This window comes from Cyprinus carpio, chromosome B25, assembly GCF_018340385.1.
Source record: "Cyprinus carpio isolate SPL01 chromosome B25, ASM1834038v1, whole genome shotgun sequence".
NCBI lineage: Eukaryota > Metazoa > Chordata > Actinopteri > Cypriniformes > Cyprinidae > Cyprinus > Cyprinus carpio.
Window position 1 is genome coordinate 3,443,990 of NC_056621.1, and position 24,126 is coordinate 3,468,115.

Sequence of the window (24,126 nt, forward strand, 5' to 3'; positions counted from 1 at the left end):
ATGAAGTGCTTTCTGATGAGTCTGGTGGCATTTTCTTGAACATTGGTAGCCAAGATGTTTCTGCTGCATTCATTCTGCTGCTGCCATCATACATGAAGCCATTATTTAAAGCTGAGACAGCCATACATGCACATGCCATGACACCACCTCCTCCATGCTTTACAGATGAGGCTGTATGCTTAGGATCAGTTGCAGTTCCCTTTTTACTTTCCTATAACTTAGATAAAGGTTCATTTTTGTCTCATCTGTCCATAAAACTCTGTTCCAAATATCTACTAGCTAACCTTTGTGCTTTTTTGCAAACTCTAATCTTGCCTTTCTATTTTTGGTGCTGGTCAGAGGTTTGTATCTTGCTGTAGCCTCTGTAATTCTTTGTCAAAGTTTCCTGTGGACTGTAGATTGACAGAGCATCACCCCAGCTTTCTGGAGGTTGTGGTGATTTTAGAGATGTGTATTTTAGCGTTCATTTTCACAGCTTCTATGATTTGTCTGTCATCAACTGCTGTTGTTTTTCTCAGCCGATCAAGTCATTGTTGGTTGATGTCGCCGGTGGTTTCCAAACTCTTGATTTCTTCATTCCCTTTGTTTTTGCTATAGCTCTAATTGACTTCTCTTTTCTTTTAGCATCCAAATTACTTGCTTTTTTCTTGAAGTCAGCTCCCTCGTCCTCATCCTGGTTTGCGTGTGTCGTCATCAGATGCAAGACTTAGAATGCAGAAGCAATGGATATAACTGGTATGACACATTCCCTGCTTTTATGAAATATTTATGACAGCCAACTATCCCAATACTTATGCTCAGATCAGATAGTGGGAAGAAACTCTAAAAGTGCGGATCTTCTTAGCCGGGAAAACATCTGTGTTGAAGCACCGAATAATAAAATGTGACAATTTGTAGTTTCGTCTCATTTTCATCTTTTAAACATATTTACAGATTCCTTGACTCCACAGCAAACAGAGTAATTTAGTCTTTATTGTTCCATTACTTATGGAGGGCACTGTGTGTATATATGTATATACATATATATATATATATATATATATATATATATATATGTATGTATGTATATATATACTCACCGGCCACTTTATTAGGTACACCTGTTCAGTTGCTTAGTGACACAAATTTCTAATCAGCCAATCACATGTCAGTAATTCAATGCATTTAGGCATCTAGATGTGGTGAAGACGACTTGCTGAAGTTCACACCGAGGGTCAGAATGGGGAAGAAAGGGGATTTAAGTGACTTTGAATGATGAATGGTTGTTGGTGCCAGACGGGCTGGTCTGAGTATTTTAAAAACTGCTGATCTACTTGGATTTTCCCACACAACCATCTCTAGGGTTTACAGAGAATGGTCCGAAAAAGAGAAAATATCCAGTGAGCAGCAGTTTTGTGGACGAAAATGCCTTGTTGATGTCAAAGGTCAGAGAAGAATGGGCAGACTGGTTAGAGATGATAGAAAGGCAACAGTAACTCAAATAACCACTCGTTACAACAAAGGTATGCAGAATACCATCTCTGAACGCACGACACATCGAACCCTGAAGCAGATGGGCTACAGGTGCAGAAGACCACACCATGTGCCGCTCCTGTCAGCTAAGAACAGGAAACGGAGGCTACAATTCACACAGGCTCACCAAAATTGGACAATAGAAGATTGGAAAAACGTTGCCTGGTCTGTTGAGTCTCAATTTCTGCTGTAACATTCAGATGGTAGAGTCAGCATTTGGCGTAAAGAACATGAAAGCATAGATCCATCCTGTCTTGTCTCAATGGTTCAGGCTAGTGCTGGTGGTGTAAAGCTGTGGGGGATATTTCTTTGGCACACTTTGGGCCCCTTAGTACCAACTGAGCATCGTTTAAACGCCACAGCCTACCTGAGTATTGTTGCTGACCATGTCCATCCCTTTATGACTACAGTGTACCAATCTTCTGATAGATACTTACAGCAGGATAATGCACCACAAATGGCCTCCACAGTCACCAGATCTCAATGCAATAGAGCAGCTTTGGGATGTGGTGGAACGGGAGATTCGCATCATTGACAAATCTGACAAATCTGCAGCAACTGTGTGATGATGTCATGTCAATAAGGACCAATATCTCTGAGGAATGTTTCCAACACCTTGTTGAATCTATGCCACCAAGAATTAAGGCAGTTCTGAAAGTGAAAAGGGGTCCAACCCGGTACTAGCAAGGTATACCTAAAAAAGTGGCCAGTGAGTCTATATATATATTTATATGATTATATATTATATTACATTATTTCTTCATTTGAAACATCGTAACTTCCAAGTTAAAATGAAACTTCATTTAAAATTAAATTCATCATCATTTACTCACCCTCATGTTGTTCCTCATTTCTTCTATGAAACTATGTTTTGATATATGTTTTCACAATTTCTGAGGAGGTCTTACAGCAAATGCAAGCTCCAAAAATAACAAAAATGCATCATTATATTTTGTGTGATGCTTTGTTCATTCGGTAATTTAAATAATATTTAACATTCAGTATCAATCTCTGAAGATCTCATCTTTATGCAAAATGACTCTAGAATAAACTCATCATTAGTAAATCAAGCATAATTGCAGTTCTGATCTCATTTGGTTCCATCTTAGTTGAATTACCAACTATTAACTATGCCACATAACAAAAAAAAAAAAAAAATAATACATTAGTAAATCATAATTATGGCCTAATCAAAATTATGAGATAAAGCAAGATAACTATGACATGAAAAAGAAATTATTACAAAAAAATCAACTTTTGATGTCACAATTATGACATCATAACACATCAAAAGTCAAAATAGTTGTTATAATTACGACTTTGTCCATACATTTCTCTAAGTCCACTTTGATTTGTCATAATTTTTACATTTTATCTCATATTAATGATTTACAATCTCAAAATGTCAACGTCATAGCCTTTTTTTGTGCTTCAAAATTTCAACTTTTGATGTCAATTATGACAAATTAAGCCTTTTTATTACATAATGATGACTTTGTCTCACAAGTTTCTCTCAAGTCCACTTTTCTCAAAAATATGACACATTTTATCTCATAATAATGGCTTACTCTTTCAAAATATAAACATTTTATGTAATAGTTAAGAATTACCAAAGCATTTTTCTTATGTGGTTGTGCTCAATAAAAGTTTAACTTTTGATATTTATTATTATTATTATATAAGATAAAAATTTTGTTATAATTATGACTTTTCATGCCATAATGGCTTTATCTCATAAGTTTCTCTCCAAAGTCCAACTTGTCATAAGTTCTACTTTTTATCTCATAATTATGACTTACTACCTCAAAATATCAACATTTTATGTTATGAATTACCAAATGATTTTTTTTCCATATGTGGTTGTGCATAACAAAAATGTAACTTTTGATGTCTGTTATGACATGATTTTTTTATAATGACTTTATCTCAACTTGTGTCATAATTTTTACTTTTTAAATCCTATAATTATGACTTCATACATTTTATTTTATAATAATGACTAATAATGACTAAAAATGTTTGACATTTTATTTCATATTTTTTCTTAATTGGTTATGCATAAAAATTCAGGTTTTGTTATGTCCTAACTGAAAAGAAAAGTCTACTTTTTTTTATAAATTGTGACTTTTTTATGTCATAATTATGACTATATCTCATAAGTTTGCTCTCCAAAGTCTAACTTGTGTCATAATTTCTACATTTTATCTCATAACAATGGCTTACTATATCAACATTGAGATTTTATGTCAAAGTTAGGAATTACTAAATAATTTTAGTTTTACCTGCGTGCTAGAAATGTACTTCCATATTTAACCTCAATGACAGCTTCGCTTGAACCTAAACAGGTCTTTAAATCTATTGTTCAACTTCCCTAAAATGACCTGTTACCATGTTATAAATGTGACTGTGTAGCAAACATGAGATAACTAAAACAATTTAAGATTATGATAATCTAACTGTACTTTCAAAACAGCTCACAAAGTTGGATAAAAGGATTAAAAAAAAACATTATGTAGATTTGACTATTTGTTTAAAATATAAAAGAAAACATCATTTAAATATTTACATGACCTTATAAGATGCATTTAAGCTCTCAGTGTTTGTACCTAATAAAAGCATCTTTCAGTGACATTTTACAGCACTTCTGCTCAAGAACTCTGAGAATAATAAGTTTTTCCTTTAATTCATGCAGGTGAACAAGCTTTCAGGTCCATCCACACAAACTACAGGAAATACTCGGGTATATTATCTGATTTCCTATTAAAGCCCTCTGCATTTCAGTTTAAGGACAGGAAACACTAAACCTTAACCTAGTCTCAGTTTATTCCACCGTCAGGCCCTTTGGCAATGAATGAAAATAGTTTTCATAGTTTATATACATCCTATATGTAGCATTCAGACTACAGCAAATACAGTCTAATCAAACCCTTTGAGATTTAAAGAGAAAAATACACTCATAACTAGATTTTTTTCTGACTAAAAATGCTTCATATTCATGCAAACCACAGGTCTCATATCCTTTCCTGTAAACAAGGGCTTGCGCAGTTCATTGAAATCTCTGAGCTTCCCCGTTTGGTTTCCTCCCACGACCGCAATGTACGTCATTAGATGAAATTCTCAATAAATGACTTGCGTGTGACCTCAGACGGCTGGCGAACTATAGAGACGGGCAGTCGTGAAGAGGACTCAGGCCAAAGCGATGCAGCGGCTCTGCTGTTACACCTCGATTTCGGTTAAAGAATTGACGTAGGTCCTATCACACATGCCGCCCTCGAGTCTCACAGGTTGCACTTGAGGAAGTAACTCAGTGAAGACTGATGGATTGCAGTTTGGTGTGAATTACGGCCACATCGAGGAGGCACCACAGCCCTACAGGTGGCGCTCGTAAGGACGCGACCTGCACAAGTAAAGGCCACAAGATGACAAGTCCACATCAAAAGCACTATTACAGGACCAGACACGTACTGTAACTGCACAAAGAAAATCATTCATTAAAAAGACAAGTAAATGTAGAATAATATAATCCGAGTATGCACTACAAGCTCAAAAAATGCATCCAAGTTTTTGCATTGAAAAATAAGTTTGTGTGCATTTTAATGCTCAACAGCATGTTGCATTAAACTTCATTGAAATTAATAGTGGGTCAAGCCTCCACTGCACTTTGCTCTACATAGGCAACAACTTTGTGCCATAGGAAGTCACTTAGAAGACAGTATGCTAAGTGAATATATCTTAGCATACTGATTTAGGGGCCATTCACAGATAGAATGTGCTTTTATGCTAAAAAAAAAAAAAAAAAAACATGAGACATAGGCAGTGGAATGAGGAAAAAAAGGTATCATAAGATGAACTATGTTTAACAGGAGCTCCACCTATTTAAAAGAAACAATGGGAAAGCATTGCAGGACAGAACACAATTTTGCGATTAATAACACAAGACCATTGTTATTACTAAAACCACGAAAAACATTTTCATCACTTAAACATTAAATTTATATAGATAGACAGGTAGATAGACAGACAGACAGACAGATATAGACAGATAGCTAGTTAGCTAGTTGCCAATTTTAATTTAGTTTAATGTAGTTAGTGAAGGAAGTTAGTTATTAGAAAAAATCAAATACAAAATATTAAAAGTAGGGTAGGTGATTTCGGAGAGGGTAGCAATAGCAAGCTAGCTTTGAAAGCATAAGATCCCACCCTTCCTGCAAATCACTCTCCAAAGCATGCACAGGCTGACCAGAAGCCAGCGACACGATGACGATGGCATTGGGGGAGGGTTGAATGCAAATTTGTGAGAAAACATTACAGTACAAAGCGCATATTATTACAAAATAATAATGCCCTTCATTCTCGCTCAGTCTGCAAATAGCATAGTGAACGCAATGATGACGTATCATGTCTGCGTGAAGCGGGTGCGTGGAGGTATGCAAATTTAAATAATGCAAGGTTTAGAGACACGATTTTAAAAAGCTGAACCACTTTTAACATGAGCGTCATGTTTTTTAAAATGCTGAAACGCGGGATGCAAACTCAACGGTAAAATACATCCATCTAAGTTTATGCAGAAAAAAGGAAAAAGGAAATGATGCAATTTTTTTTATTCCACTGCCCAAAAAGTCTAGAGACATGTTTTTTAAAAAGTGTAACTACTTTTTGCTTGATAAGGTGTTTCAAAAACATGGCGCTCATGCATGAGACGCTGAAAAAGACGTGAGAGTAGGATAAATAGGATACGCTTTCTCATGAACAATTTGTATGCATTTTACCAAATGGCAAATTCGAATTAATTTGCACGACCTCACTCATTTGATTTTGTACAATTTGTCTAGACCACAGTGATGGGTAGGTCATTTGTACGAATTCATACGAATTGGGGAACTCGTAAAATATGTACAATTTAGCAATAAAACATGCTAATTCGTACGAGTGAGGTCATGCCGATTCTTAGGAATTAGCCACCTCATAAAATATGTATGAATTGCCTGAGATCAGGTTGGTAAGACAGAACATGATTTTGCATTTAGAAATGCGAGATGCATGGCAGCAGAAAGAAAAAAAACAAAACAAAAAACAAACAAAAAAGTCTAGACACGTTTTTTAAAGGCTGAACTATTTTTCAGCTTGACACTGCGTTCTGGTGCACAGGCGCGAGACCCTACAAAAGAAGCAAAACACAAGTGCAAAGGCGTCCATCTAGCGCATGTTTACACAGAAAAACGATGAAAAACAGTGTAGAACACGTTTTTTGCATTTAAAACACGAGGCAGTGGATTAAACGGTCATATGCTACAAACGATGCAAGCACAATAAAGACTCATAGTGCATTTTAGAAAAACAAAAGAAAAGTATCACAATTGTGTTTTGTGTAAACGGATCCTTAGAAGGCAGGAAGTAGAAAGTATGACAGTTTGCTATATTTGACAGAGAATATCGATCACTGGCTGCATACAAACAATATTTTGTTTTGTATTGTTTTTCAATAATTTTTTGTTTTGTAAAAACCATTTAAGGCTTTTAGTGGCTAAAACTGTGTTTAGCTTCCTGTAGAAGTTATAACATACGTATCAACTAAAACAGAATCAAGCGCTAAGTAATCACACCATATCTCATCTCATCAGATAGCAGTGGCACCGGGCCACAGATGTGGCAGCGTTCATTAGACGAGCACCTGCAGCTAGTCAAAGGCTTTTATCAGCTCACGTTCCTGAAGCGTGCAGGCCCAAACCCGGCTCTGAACGACCTTCATTATCCGTCCTGCGCTAATCTGCTCAGCTATGCGTGAGGCTGCGGATACCTTCAAAACCTCATTACGCCCAGATGACATGTTAATGAAGACTTTTCATTGGACATTCCAAAGAAAATATTAATGCCACTCAGATGAGTTTGGTTCAGACAGTGCATACAACATCTAGCATGATTGACATTTTATAAAACTTCTGACGCATTTTCGCAAAAATAATTAAATAAAAGTTTACACATGGACACATATTTAATTAAGGTTAGGCTACTATAAGTAGCCATATTATCATTTAATATGTATAAAATGACTATCTAGTGTTTAATGCTATATTCTATATATTTTTAATAAATTTATTGGATGCTTTTCACAGACTGTGATGACATTTAAATCCAATAATTAATTAATAAAAATAATTTAATAAACTTAATCAGAAGTAAATTTATTTATACAATTTGTAATTACATATTTATTATTAATCAATAGTTATTTACCGATTAAACTATTTATAATAAATACTACATATTTTACTATTACCATTTTTATTAATATAGTTTTTAAATGACTATTTTTTAAACATTATATAATATATATATATATATATATATATATATATATATTATATATATATATATATATAAAATGTATTATTATATTAGATATATTTATATTATATGGGTTAATATATACTGTAAAAATGTAACATATATTTATAATATGTATGATAAATATATCATACAATACATAAAATATATTAATTTCAATAAATAAATGAATATTTATATAACAAATAAACCATATATAGATTTATTTATTGTTTTCATGACTTTCAAAAGCAGTAAAAACAGCAATAATACCAACCAGTTGTTGATTCCCATCCCTAATGTAATCCCTATTTGACTTTTTAGCAGCTCTGATCTGTGATGTTTAGGACTATATCATGTCCTTCAGAAGCTGATGATCGGCCTTCTCATTGAGATTTAAAGGGCTTTAACAGCAGCAGCTGGACATGCACATGCACGCTCTGGTGTGTGTGTGTGTGTGTGTGTGTGTGTGTGTGTGTGCATGCCCCGAGCCCAGATGTTTGCTCAGTAACAACATAATGTGCTTCAATCCTCATTCCCGCAGCTGGTAGAGCTACAGCAGATCTGGCATGAGGACAGATACGGTCAGCAGACAGCAGACAGTCGCTCGGACTGGTCCTCGCTGCTACGATATTTTAGGCCATTCTTACTAATGCAGAAAATATGCAAATTTTTAGCATGTCAAGAAAACTTCAGAGAAATTTGGTGCAAACAGAAATGTAAATGGAAGTTGTAGTCATATATAATAAAATAAAAAAATAAAAAATAAAAAAAATGAGCCTGATCTTTATGCCAATCATCAGTCACATGACTTTTTTTGACGCGGATCTTGGATTTTATAAATGTGCTTTTCATGTTTAGTGTAGTCTAGTCTATTTATTTATATAGCACATTTAAAAACAACAGACTTTCAGCTTATTTATATTCTTGCAAAAATAAATGAATGAACATTACTCCACCTAAAATGAGGATGTACATATTTTATGAACATTGTGGAAAATGTATTTGCATCCAGCATATTTTATATGCAATAGACCTACCCCAAAATTCACATAGAAATTACATGGACGGAAACCTGGACAATTGAAAAATGAAGAAAATTATATTTTTGCACACACACACACACACACACACACACACACACACACACACACACACACACACACACACACACACACACACACACACACACACACACACACACATTTACATTTTAAATTTATATACAATTTGTATAAAATTTTATAATTTATATATTAAATATATCTTTTTATATAGAGATGTATAAAATTGCATAATTCTTTTACTTTTTAAAATTGATTTATAATTTCTTTATTAATTTTCAGTTCTAAGAATAAATCAGGGTTTGAATTCAGTCATTTAAAACTCGCACCTTATCTTTCAAGAAAAGGGACTGCAACTCTGAAACTTTGTATTATGAGCACTTCTTGTGTTTGTTTGCCTCTTTATGATGAATCTGTTGTATTCCTCATTTGTATGTTGCTTTAGATAAAAGCATCTGTTAAATGAATAAATATAAATGTAAACTCTGGACTGATGGACTGGTCACCGCTGCTCCTCGGTCAAACACAGCAGCCGACGATGCAACTGTTTGCTGCTCGCTGCTATTTCTAGAAGCCACGAGGCGCAGCTGCCCGCGTCCCCCACCACACACCTGTTCATACCAATATCTGCTTTCATACGGCACCACAGCTCCTCACAGGCCCTGGGGCCACAGGTGGCCCCCCAGTAATGGGCACACGGCTCAGGCCTGTCATCAGGTCAGACAGGGCCCGTTATGGAGGAGGTGGCTGGGTTTTTGGCGAACTTCTGTTTTATCAATCAGCCTACAGGAGTGGAAAACCTGACATAGCAGCAGAAATATTATCAAAAACTAAAACAAAAATTAAAACAAAAGATAAAAGATAAAATGTGACCCTGGAGCACAAAAGCAGTCTTAAGTCTCTGGGGTATATTTGTAGCAATAGCCAACAATACATTGTATGGGTAAAAATTATAGATTTTTCTTTTTTTTTGTAAAATATTTTTGGTATTTTGTGTAGATATTGTTTTATGTGGATATTTTTTTGTATTTTTTATAATATATATATATAAAAGCGATTTTTTTGATTAGTAATATGCATTGCTAAGAACCTTATTTGGACAACTTTAAAGGTGATTTTCTCAATATTTAGATTTTTTTGCACCCTCAGATTCCAGATTTTTAAATAGCTGTATCTTGGCCAAATATTGTCCTCCTAACAAACCATACATCAATGGAAAGATTATTTATTCAGCAATCAGATGATACAAAAAATTTACCCATGATATGGTTTTGTGGTCCAGGGTCACAAACATATAATAAAATTAAATAAATAAATAAATAAATTTATATATAATTTTATATATATATATATATATATATATAGATATATATATATATATATATATATATATATATATATATAGTATAAAAATACTAAAACGATACTTGAAATAAAATAAACATAAAAAGTGACTTTATTTCAGCTAGTTGCAAGCCATCATTTATCAATTAAATTTTAACTTGAAGTACTAAAATAACTAAAAAGAAACAGAAATTAATAAGAGACATTTAAAAGAAAATCATAAAAATGATAAAATAATAAAATTTCCAAAACTTACTAAAACGATACTGTATATATATATATATATATATATATATATATATACAAAAAACATAAAAATAAAAGGATTAAATATTTTATAAAAACACATTATTAAAAAAGTTTTAAATATTGTCAAAAAAAAATAATCATAGAAAAGATGCCTGAAATAAAGGCGAACTGAAAACGAAACATAAAAATCTGCTGGTTTAGCTTCATAAACAAACATACACTAGTTGTTTTTAGCAGATTTTCTAGCTATAATCGTTAAAAGTTGGTTCATAGACTTTTAAAAAATGAGTTATAAATAAAGATCACTGAACAAAGTACTATTTCAGTACAATTTTGCATTTAATTCAATGCTGCTTGCTGTTTCTTTATGAAATGTACAAGCAATTTCTGAATGAAGAAGTAAATCCTACACCAAACGCCCGCAGGAATGTAATAATCACAGTATATTCTTAGACCTCTGAGCGAGAAAGAAGGAAATAGGAGTATGTTTTTAGCCTTGAAAGATCAATCATCAGTCAGGCCCATGTGCTTTGCGCCGGTTTGCTCTGGAGCAGTGAACCTTGCCGTTTGCATCCCTAATGCTTTTCCAACAGCGGACGATGCAGCTCTCCGACATCAAACGGCCTTCTCAAAGAGTACAGACTGTCAGATGAAAGGCCGACAGTGTCTCTCTCGTACACAGCTGGGCCTGTAGACGACTCCACTTCTCTTTCAAGGTCCCGTCAGGGAGACAAAAGCAGTAGTGATGTTCTTGGCGGGTAGTAAGAATGTTTTATTTTTTGGTTTTAATGTGGGGTGTGTGCGGAGAAATGAAGAGAAGTAAGCCAATGGAAACATGTCATTTTCACTTTCTCCACCACGCTTGAGTCGTTAACACTTGACGTGTGACAGGTACCCTCGCGTGATGCCAGAATGCAACATGATACAGAATTCAATTTAATTCACACCACAGTTCTCTGGAGCGAATGATTACAACAGATCACAGTTTATCTTTCCAGCAGAATATGAATCCAAACCATCAGCACTACGTGGACATAAATATAAGGCATTGCTACTATATTTACATGGCTTTTTCTTTATAAAACTGTACAGTCGTGTCAGCAGCAGGCGTTAAACTCATTTTCTCAGATATAGTGCTTGTCTTTGAGTTTCCAAGACAAAAATGCAAGCTTATCTAGCCATAAAATCCAATTTTCTTCAGGTTTTCAGCTCCTGTTGTGTAGATAAATTAAGGGTAAGTGTTAAAATATATTTCAATAATTAAATAGACACCCATGAATGCATATTATGCATTATATATATTTTTTTTTTGGTTGACGGAATTTTATTATGTATAAATGCTTACTATATATAATATTTATAACAGTAATGTTACATTTAAATTGTGAAAATGTTTTATATAATATATAAATATTATGTTAATTACACTACCGTTCAAAAAACTGTGTCAGTAAGATTGTTTTTTTTTAGAAATTAATATTTTCATTCTGCAAGGGGGTATTAAATTGATTAAAAGTCTCTTTTTTTTTTAATGTCGCAAATGATGCATATTTCAAATAAATGCTGTTCGTTTAAACATTCTAATTACCAAAGAAATCTAACAACAAAATATAATCCGATTTCCACAAAAACATTAACTGTTTTTTTTTTTAACATTGTTAATAATCAGAAATATTTCTTGAGCAGCAAATTATCATATTAGAATGATTTCTGAAGATCAGGTGACACTGAAGACTGGAGTAATGATGCTGAAAATTCAGCTTTGATCACAGAAGTAAATATAATTTACAAATGTATTCAAACAGTTAAAACAGTTCTTTTAAACTGTAAGAATATTTAACAATTTTTACTGTATTTTCAATGGAACAAATGCAGCCTTGCTGAGCATAAAAGACTTTTAAAACATTTTAAAAATCCTACAAACCCCAAGCTTTTGAATTGTAGTGTATATGAAAATGGTTATTCTGTTCTTTATCACCTATATATTAAGTATTTCCATATTTTTTTCCCCATTTTGCTGTCATCGGCATTTCATTAAAGCAATAAGCCACTTGAAGCTGCAGTGATTTTACCATGGTTTTAGGAGTAAAAACACCCCTTACTGTACATCACTGTAACATACTCAGTGGCTTTTTGCTTTACAAAACCCCCTCCATGTTAATTCAGCACCAGGCAAACGGCCAACAGACGAACATGTTTGGTGAAAAGATCCAGGATGAACGGATTCACGCCAGATCCTTCCTCAAAACGGCTTTGTGGTTTCTGAAAATGAACCGCTTTTTCTGTCTTTCGACGTTTAATTATCAGAGATTCGCTCAAACGAACGAAGGGAAAAAACGCGATAGGAGTCCTGACAGATCGGCTGTTGGGAATCTTGGCTCTCGTCTGAACACCAACAGCCATCTCAGCGCATTATTGAACTTCATTAGGATCTATCATGGGTGTTTTGCTATTTTGATAAGTCCTACCACAGCCATACATCAACGTGTTCATGTTCCTGCGGGCTCTGGATCGTGTTGTGGTTGGAAATGTGATTTATGATTTCAACCTTTGTTCTGGGTTTGCAAAAACCATCCGAAACGGGTCCCACAGACTCGAAACACCACCGCTCGAATCTCTTGAGGACCATAAAACCAATCGAATGACTAGAGACGGACAGTTTAGGAGATTCTGAGGGACATCCAGGTCTTCTTCTTCGCCCTGTTCACTTCCTAGACAGAAACAGGAAACGCAAGTTCTTCCTCTCGGACGGCGCTTCCCACAATGCATAGCGTGAGTTCTGGTGGCGAGCGGGTCACTGGCTGTCGTCCATGCTGACGCCCAGCCGCTTCATGACGGTGACGCGAGAGCTGTACTGGCTGGGTTTCTGCAGCAGCTCTGGTTTGGGCTGGAAATGCTCCGTCAGGATCTTCAGGACGTTCTCCAACTTCACATCCATCTGAAGCACCTACAAACAAAGAGACATTGATCTGAGAAATTAAGCTGTTTTGCTGGATTTTGTGTGGTGGGCTGTTGCGGGCTACTGACTAAAAAGGCTGTGCGAGGGGTTAATCCACGAACAATCACCATTGTGCTCCAGTAATGCACTTAACCTCAGATTATTTAACCCTTGGAGAAAGACAATCAGGCCTATCAAAAATCAAGTCCACTCAGAGATGTGTGGTAAGATTATTTCTAACAAAACGTTATTGTTTACACTAAAGGCACGTATTGCTGCATGAAAAAGCATTAAAAAGACCATTTGAAGTATATTAAGAGGATCTTGTGGTCATAATTCTATACATAATATAATAAAAAAATATGGCCATAATCAATCAATAAATAATTTAATTAATTTTGCACTGACATTTGTCATTATTTTTTCATTATTGTATTTTTTTATTTATTTAAATTAGCATGCAACAATTACTACATTGATGTATACACGTTATAATATATCTTTTTGCATTAAATAAATAAATAATATTTTCTGTTTTCATTTTAATTTTACTTAAATTTTAATAATTTTGCTGTTGTTTTATAATTGTATTATTTCTTTTAAATATATATATATATATACATTATATACATATATATTATTATATATATATATAATATTATATATATATATATATATATATATGTTTAATAATGTTTATTTTGTTTTTATTAATTTTTGTTTTAGTTTTAGTTATTTTAGTGCATCAATTTAAACTAAATGAAAATGTGAAATGTTGCTCTGGTAACTTGCTGGAATAAAATAAGTAAAGTTTTACATCAGTAAAAATTTATTTTCATTATATTTCATTCAAATCAAGGACATTTCAGTTTTACATTTTTTATTAAATTTAGTCTTAAATAGTTTTAGTTAACTATAATATCCCTGCATCAATTTTTTTTTTAATGGTCTTAATGCAAAATAATCTCTTATGAGATTCATTGTATTTGCACCATATTGGTTATTCATTCATTCTTATATTAGATATTTCATTTGACTTTCATTTTAATAAGTTATGCTTTCATATTATTTCTTCTTTTTCGTTTTCTATTTTAAAGACTTTGACAATCATCTAACACCAACTTAAAGGGACAGAGATCAAACGAGAGCTTTAAGAGCATTTTCTCTTGAAGAGTGCTTTCACTTTAAGAGATATGACCCATTTTGGGGTGAAATATGACCTGGACGTGCTTCATAACATTCACCCAGTCAGGATACTTTCAGTATATTTAAATAAATACTTGAAAATCCAAAATCAAATGCATTTTGCGAAAAGGTCAGAACATAGGTGACAAGAACAGCACACATCAAACAACATTGTGACATTAACACAAATTCTCAGAACAGCCCTTCATGCATGTGTGTTTTTCTTTCAGAATGGGTCATTCGTTTCAGATAGCTACTTAAAATACCCAGTTTATGAGCCCTCGCTAGTCATCATTTAACCGTCTAGCACACACACAAAACAAAAGCAGGCCGTCAGTAACCTGAAACGCCAACACAAGCCACGAGAAGGTCTGCGCTCAACAGTGCGCCGTTTCACTGCGAGCCCACATAAATATATTTTCATAAAGAGAAGGAGCATTCACTGCCTGTTAGAGGGGAAATATAAATCTGAACCATAAACATGTCATTGATAATCTACGGCATTATCTGCATTCCCAAGCGAGGCGCTACGCTCAGATTAGGAATTCCTCTGGTCTGTGGAGCCGGAGCACGTTGACCCGTGGAGACCCCAGGAAAAACAACTCTAAAACAGCCACAGAAATTGTGCTTGGACTGCAAATTCACCTCGCAAACTTTAGTGTGTGATAAACTGCTCTGAGAACAGGCCGTGGGTTTGATGTTTTACACCCAAATCACCACCAATGCAAGCAAGAACGAACAGCAAAGGTACTTGTTTTCTTGGAGTTTCTGAAGCAAAACAGACATTTCAAGTGCAGAAAAGCAGTCAAGTGTATCATTTAACCTATTAATTAGTTATTAAAGGAATAGTTCACCCAAAAACTGAGAATTTGCTGAAAATGTTCTCACCTACAGGCCATCCAAGATGTGTATGAGTTTGTTTCTTCATCAGATTTGGAGAAATGTAGCATTCCATCACTTGCTCACCAATGGAAGTGAATGGGTGCCGTCAGAATGAGAGTTCAAACAGCTGATTATTCAAAAACAGCTGATTATTAAATTTTCATTTTTTGGGTGAACTATTCATTTACAGATGTTTTAAAAGTACCAGAAGTCAAAAAAGCCAGAAAAAAAGACGTTATTTTTGCAGTGCTTGTCTCTTGTTATGGCTCAATTTATCGTCCACCATGTAAAAAATACGAACACTTAGAAAAGAAATCAGCAACAGCAGCTCCTTGAATACTTGCATTTTGCTCAGCTAAATAGTAGTAAATAATTTCTGAGTTTTGCCAGCTGGATCTTCTTCTCCTGAAGATGAAATGCAAAACAGCAGACAGACTTTGCTTTCTTTAAGCAGACTATCTATCATGGATAAGTCAATAATCATCTCCCCAAAAAGAAGAACTGAATCTTTATGAGCTCCGTTCATTCATTGTGCTGATAAGAGCTCTGGGGTTCTTCAGCCGCTGATGAAGCGTAGGCTTGTTTCTGCTGCGTCTTCACGTGTCAGCCTGGAGGCTGGAGTGTAGCCAGAGCTTTAGATTGCAAAAATGCCTGAAGAAACTGTTAGCGACCAAGATAAACTGTGTTTTGGTTGGAGTCTTAAAGCAGCTGTTTTATTCACGAGACCCTAAAAACACACTGCAGATGTCCACTGTTATATGCCTGGACTGAGGTCATTCTTGACAAGATTTATGAGGCATCCTGCACCTGATGTCCATTTTTAGCTGGTAAAAAAACATTAAAATGTGTTGCAATGTCGTGCAAAATTCAGAATCAATCTATCTATCTATCTATCTATCTATCTATCTATCTATCTATCTATCTATCTATCTATCTATCTATCTATCTATCTATCTATCTATCTATCTATCTATCTATCTATCTATCTATCTATCTATCTATCTATCTATCTATCTATCAAGTTTCAGGAATATATGGCCTTTCGGCCCATAGTTCCACAGATGTCATGACATGGCAGATAGTCTCTTTTTCATTCCTTGATATATATACAGTGCTAGTCGCCATGCATTCTCAGAATCACAAATACTTGAATCTATCTATCTATCTATTATATAGTGAAGTCTGACCTCTGCTTGTACTTTCTATTATTTTTTTCCTTCATTTGTCTCATTTTCTTATTTGTTATTTATTTATTATACTTGATTTTTTCCTGTCTACTCATATTCATTATTGCTTTACTTTCATTCATTCTCTTTCATTCTTTGGTTTGTTTGTTTCTTTTATTCATTTGTTTTTGTGGTGTTGATTTAACCAAAGCCTTTACTTCTTTTATTTATTCCTTCTGTCTTTCATTTTTTTTTTTTTATTAATTTGTTTCTTAGTTATTTATTCCTTCTGTCTTTCATTTCTTTCTTTTTCTTCTTTCTTTTTCTTTCTTTCTTTCTTTCTTTCTTTCTTTCTTTCTTTCTTTCTTTCTAATCTTTTTTCTTTCTTTCTTTCTTTCTTTCTTTCTTTCTTTCTTTCTTTTCTACCCACTTTCATTGTTGATTCAACCAAATCCCTGTGCTTTACTTGTTTCATTTATCTTTTTTCACTTCTTTCACTGCCTTCAACCATCCTACAACATTACTCTCTCTCTCTCTCTCTCTCTCTCATCTTTCTGTGTTTTTTTTTCTTTTTTCAAACACAAAGAACATATTGTATCTGCCAAGCTTAAACAGACTCATTCATCTTGGCTAAAGGGCGTTTCTGTGCACTCGCTCAGGTCACTAAAACTCACATTCAGCACTTCGCACGAGTCAACCTGTTCTGGACGGATGATAAATGTGTGCAGAAAGATTGTGTGCTCAACTAAACTCTTGTTTTTACATTTTTATAAAGCTGAATTTCCACCATGATGACAGACTCCGGGACGATGCACACACTGAACTTTACTAGTTAGTGTTACAAGTCTGTTCAGATGAAGTATTTTCAGTGCTGAAAGTGTGTAACTTTGAGCTTTTGACGGCTGCTCAGACATGTACATGTTTTTCTGCTTGTATGGAGGGCTGCGAAGACATGTGATACGAGGACAGCTGTCCCCAACACATGCAGGGACCCCAGACTACACACCTGACATCACTAAACACCCCAGCGTACATGCACTTCATCTGTCCTTTGAGCTGCAAGTCATTGGACTCATATTCATGTGTTTTTCAAAACAATCTAATGAATAGCTTAAAACAAGCCACACACGTAATGGCCAGCAGGGTTGTGCATCATTCAGAGTTGAGAATCAAGCATTCCGTTCAAATTACAGTTCAATTCCTGAATATGAAAGGATTTAAATTTGAATTTGAATGAAAGTAGATTTTAAAATATTTAACATTTAGAGAAATTAATTTAAATGTCATTTTCAAAGAATGACTAAATGTTCGTGATGGATGGATGGATGGATGGATGGATGGATGGATGGATGGATGGATAGATAGATAGATAGATAGATAGATAGATAGATAGATAGATAGATAGATGGATGGACGGATGGATGGATAGATAGATAGATAGATATATAGATAGATAGATAGATATATAGATAGACAGAGACAGACAGATAGATAGATAGATAGATAGATAGATAGATAGATAGATAGATAGATAGACAGATAGATAGATAGATAGATAGATAGATAGATAGATAGATAGATAGATAGATAGATAGATAGATAGACGGACAGATAGATAGATAGATAGATAGATAGATAGATAGATAGATAGATGGACAGATAGATAGATAGATAGATAGATAGATAGATAGATAGATAGATAGATAGACAGATAGACAGATGGATGGATAGATAGATAGATAGATAGATAGATACCTATAAACCTTCAAACTCGTTTAGCTCAACATTCAATTTATAGTAAAAAAAAATTCAACTGAATTTAAATTTAATTGAATTGAATAGAAAAAAAAGAGAGTTGAAAAAAGAAAGAAAGAATCAGGGCACCATGACACCCCCACTAATAAAAGTTTTTGGCCTTGTCCCTGAACAAAAGAAGGTCAAAGAATGAAAGAATGAAGAAAGGAGGGAGGCCTGTTTTCTAGAGCAGGAAGTGTGTCAGCAGCACCTGACGCACATGATAAGTATCAAGGTCTTTGCCACGTGCCGCTACACGGAGGCCAGAAGCGTTCCAGGGGGCCGCGGCAGAGCCTAATCTCTCAAAGCTGCTTTTGTTTCTCCGTTTCACTCATGAGGAGTGACAATCTCCAGCAGAACAAACACCTCTCATTCACACACTTGCAGGACAGCTCAGGTCCGCTCGCTGTACCGTACATCAGACGCCACGCTTCACAGGGACACTGTTATCATTCCCACAAAGGACAGACAGAGTGAAAACAATCAGACGAGATGGAAGGTGACGGTAACTTCATGACCTACAAAATACAGAAAAGTTCACCTAAAAAATTAAAAATAATCATTCCAAAACAATTTGTGCAACACAAAGCTTTAAAAACACACACAAAAACCCCCAAATCCATATATGTATAAACCAATATTAGAAAGTGCAATGATATTTCACAATATTCATTTTTTTTTTTTTCGTATTTTTGATCAAATAAATACAGCCTTGATGAGCAGAAGAGACCGTTATATTATATCATATAATATACCGAATATATATATGGTTATATGATTTATGTGAAGTAAAGACTAAAATTTAATTCACTTTTCACTAAAAATACAATATGGAACAAACAAAAACAAAAAACATTTTAGCATTAGATATATAAAGGTCTGAAAAATCTGATTTGGGTGATTGAAAAAAAAAAAAACAATTGTCATTTTTGGCATATTCAAAATTGCATCACATTCGGTTACAAAACACAAGAATCAATGTTTGCTGTGATCTTCTGTAAATAACGACTTTAAAATGTTTGTTTTTTTTTATTAAAAAAAAATCATCATAGCACAGAATCCTATATATGGCGGTTATCATCCTTTTATTTTAATTAATTAATTAATTTATTTATTGGCAGCCATTGGTCACCATTTAATTTATTTGGAAAAGAGCAACATGAACATTCTGCAAAATATCTTCATTAGTGTTTCATGGATGCAAGATGGTCATACAGCATTACAACTTAATTGCTGATAAATTTCACAAATAATTATAAAGAAACTTCAAAATGTTGAAGGAGAAAGAATGAAAAAAGTATTTCCTTGTAAAAGGCACTTCAATAAGCTTTGTTTAACTTTACAAATTGGAAAATAATTTTTTATAGTGCAGATTTGGAACGACATAAGGGCGACTATGAAATGAATTTTGGATGAACTGTTCCATTAAAAACAACAAATTTCTATTTCATTATGATTGAAGCACCAATAGTCATAAAACAAAAACACAAAGTCATTAAAAAGCACAATAAATACTGGAATATATTTAACCGCAAACTGAACCTAAAAACGCAGCATTAAAATAAGGTGCTTATATCAGGCAGAATATATTCAGTTTAAGTTTTATAGCCGTGACCTGCAATAAAAATGGTTCAAAATGACGAGAGTAAATTGAACTTGGCCTGATTCTCTGTCACATTTGGCTGAACGTTTCTCCATGCTCTCCGTCCCACAAAAAAGATTTTCGATGGCAACAAAACAGAGCTGCTTCTGCTGGTATAAAATATTCACCAGTAAATCCTCCTTCTCTGTTGACATATTTCAGTCTTTAGATTCATGTCAGTTTGTAGTTGATTAACGTCATCTGAAAGGATCTTAGGGTCTGTTTAAAGGGGCCAGTAAACATGGGGCCAGTTGGCCCTTTAAACATTTGTGCAGACAGACAGCTGAGTGTCTCTCTTTAATGGTCCCTGATGGAGGCCAAGGGCAGGCGTGGTCACAGACCCCCTTTCACACACTCAGTACGGGGCGAAGGTGTGTGTGTGTGTGTGTTTCTGGCCTCTGAAACACTGCTTTATTTACACAGTCACCTCTGAAATGTGTCCACATGGCTAGATAAAGATGAAGCCAGATCTGCTCACTATTGTGCACATATGAGCTTTCGACTGGAAAGCTGGGTAATTTATTGTTTATGAAAATGAATATTGTATTGAATATTGAATATTTTTTATGTAGAAAATGTAAATATCTAACTATTTTGCATTAAAAAATCTATCTATCTATCTATCTATCTATCTATCTATCTATCTATCTATCTATCACATTTCATCAAATAAATAAAACAACTGTATTTTGCATGAAGAAAATCAGAAAACTGTTTTTAGGGACAAAAAAAAAAAAAATATATAATATAGTATATATATATATATATATATAATATATATATATATATATAGATATATAATATATATATATATATATATATATATGAAGAGTTTATTTGACAGATAACCCTGTTTTTTTTACATTTTCAAAAATCAGGTTTTTTATTGTTATCATGATTTTATTCAGATAACTCCGTTTCTTTTCTTTTTTTTTCAGATAACTTTCTACTTAATCAAAATAGCCCAAATGCAGTTTGACTGAGATTAATTGGAATGTAATTGAAAATTGTTTAAAATGGAGTTATCTGTTTTTTACTCTTCATATATATATATATATATATATAATATATATATATATATATATATATATATATATATATATATATATATAATTTAATAAAATATAAATAAAGAAATACAAATATAAATATATATATTTTCTTCTTGTGAAGTACTAATTTGTGAAGCTTTGTGAGATTATTCATTCACTAAAGGCCAAAAAAAAGCATTTTCCTTCATCTCTCTCTCTCTCTCTCTCTCTCTCACACACACACACACACACGCAGGAGCACAAGTGTCACATAAATGTGAGTGTGTGGGGACAGATGCAGTATTTTGCCTGTGGGGGCTTGTTGACTGAACACTTGTTTCTTTATGGAGTGACAGCTGTTAAACCACACCCACACCCCCGACTCCGCCTTCCACCCACCCAGCTACTCAATTAAACCTTCTGTGAAGTCTTCATTAAAGCAACACTCTCTAATTACCACAACTGTTCAACAAAGATCCAACAGCACCTCTATATACGTCCAGGGCAGCAGTGATGATCATCAAATACAGTGCCCTGAAACCACAGTCCGACTCATTTACTTTAGTTAACAACTAAAAGGCCCAGACAGAGCAAAAGGAAACTGAATTACTGTAGGGCCCTGTTTGTGCAGGTGTTTGACAGCTGAGAAACGGTTGGCAGAAGTCGAGCTGCGTGTGAAAAGGTGCCCGTCATCATGTGAATGGAAAATTAATAACGTATGAATGCGATATTTCAGCATTCCAGTCATGACCAACGTGAACCTCAGCCGATCATTTCTCAAGAAGACAAACTGAGTAGCTAACATCAGCTAACAATAGCATTTGTTCAGCTTAATGTTCATTTTAATAAATACTTATCATTTAAAGTTGTATATTACAATTTTTAAAAGAAATTAATACTTTTGCTCAGCAAAGATCAAAAGTGACAGTAGAGACATTTATAATGTTGCAAACAATTTCTATTTCAAGTAAATGGGGTTCTTTAGACCTTTCTGCTCATCAAAGAATCCTGAGAAATAAAATGTATCACCGTTTCCACAAAAATATGAAGTTTTCAACACTGATAATCAGAAATGTTTGTTGAGCAGCAAATCAGTATATTAGAATGATGTCCGAAGACTGGAGTTATGATGCTGAAAATTCAGCTTTGATCACAGCAATAAATTATGTTTTAAAATATTCATATAGTGAAGTATGGAAGCCTGTTTCTGCCGCAGAATTAAAAAATAATAATAAAAAAAAGGAAATTGGGACTTTTTAATCTAACAATTTGGACATTATATCTTGCAATTTTTTTTCTCTTAGAATTCTGGGTTTATATTTCAAAATTCTAAAACATTTTCTCAGAATTCTTCTTTTACATTTCAAAAAAATTTTCCCCTCAGAACTGAGTTTATATTTTAAATGTTTGCCTTTCCCCCCAGAATTCTGGGTTTATATTTCAAAATTATTTTTTTCCCCTCAGAATTCTGATTATATTACAAAATTCTGACTAGTTTCCCTCAGAACTGAGGTTATATTTTACATTTTTGACTTTTTTCCTCAGAATTCTGGGTTTATATTTCAATATTCTAAAACTTTTTTTTCAGAATTCTAATTTTACATTTCAAAATTCTGACCTTTTTTTTCCCCCTCAGAACTGATTTTTTATTTGATATTTTTGTCTTTTTTCTCAGAATTCTGAGTTTATATTTCAAAATTCTATTTTTTCTCAGAATTCTGTTTATATTACAAAATTATTGTTTTTCCTCAGAATTCTGTTTATATTTAAAAATTCTGATTTCCCCCCCCCCCTCAGAACTGAGTTTATTTTTGCCTTTCCCCCCAGAATTCTGGGTTTAAATTTCAATTTTTTTTTCCCCTCAGAACTGCGTGTGTATTTTACATTTTTTGACTTTTTTTCCTCAAAATTCTGGGTTTATATTTCAAAATTCTAAAACATTTTTTTTTTCAGAATTCTACTTTTACATTTCAAAATTCAATTTTTTTCTCAGAATTCTGTTTATATTACAAAATTACATTTTTTTCCTCATAATTCTGTTTATATTACAAAATTATGACTTTTCCCCCCTCAGAACTGAGTTTATATTTCAAAATTTTGATTTTTTTTCCCTCAGAATTTAAGTTTACATCTCACAATTAATTTTTTTGTCTCTGTCACATAATAATAATAATAATAATAATAAAAAGTAATTATGGCTTTTTATCTTACAATCCTGAATCATTTTTTCGCAAATCTGAGTTTATTTCTTGCAAAAAAAAGTCAAAATGATAAATAAGTCACATTTACCTTGATTTTGTTTATTCTGTGTCAGAAATGGGCTTATTTTGGGCTACTTTAAATTGTAATAATATTTCACAATATTACTGTTTTTACTGTATTTTGGATCAAATAGATGCAGCCATGGTGAGCAGAAGAGAATGTGAAGTGCATAAAAACGGACACAACTTGTATGACATGAATGAACCCATAAAGGTCAGGATAATGGTGAACATGTCTATATGATACTATCGTGATGTATAAGCCACAAAGCTGGAATTCAGATTCCTGCGGTTAATGTCACCTTCCTTTGAATGTGTGGAATTTCCCTGCCGATAACCGTCAGAAACATGAAACTATTTCATCTTTAGATCACAAACAATCCCCTGAATTCTGCATTTACATTCATTCATGATCAGCTTCCAGAAACACTGTACTTCACTCTGTGATCCCTCCAGGTGGAAATGACCCACTAGCCTCTGTCGGGCTCTGTGATGCTGGGAAATGATGTCACTCGGGAGCGGATTATTTAAATATGTCGTGGGAAAAGATGAAGATGAGCCGCCATACGTGTTCTTACTGTAAGCGTGGATAGTGTGGCATGAGAGAGGAATGTATGTGGATGAATGGTGACGTGAGGTGAGTTGATTTTGTTTTTTCAGCGCTGCTTTCTCCCACGGGTTCATCCTTTCTTCTTATTTATTTACATCCTGACGCCTTCCTGTCAGCTTCTTTC

General features: G+C 33.9%; 1 protein-coding gene across 1 annotated transcript in view; it reads right to left on the reverse strand.

Moving 5' to 3' along the window:
- Positions 1–12,344: 12,344 nt before the first annotated feature.
- kcnq1.2 (potassium voltage-gated channel, KQT-like subfamily, member 1.2) overlaps positions 12,345–24,126 on the reverse strand; it is a 133,785-nt gene continuing 122,003 nt past the window's right edge. Inside the window, exon 20 of the mRNA XM_042753170.1 lies at positions 12,345–13,440. Within this exon, the coding sequence (XP_042609104.1) occupies positions 13,288–13,440 (153 nt within the window). The 3' untranslated portion in view covers positions 12,345–13,287. The remainder of the gene's footprint in view (positions 13,441–24,126) is intronic.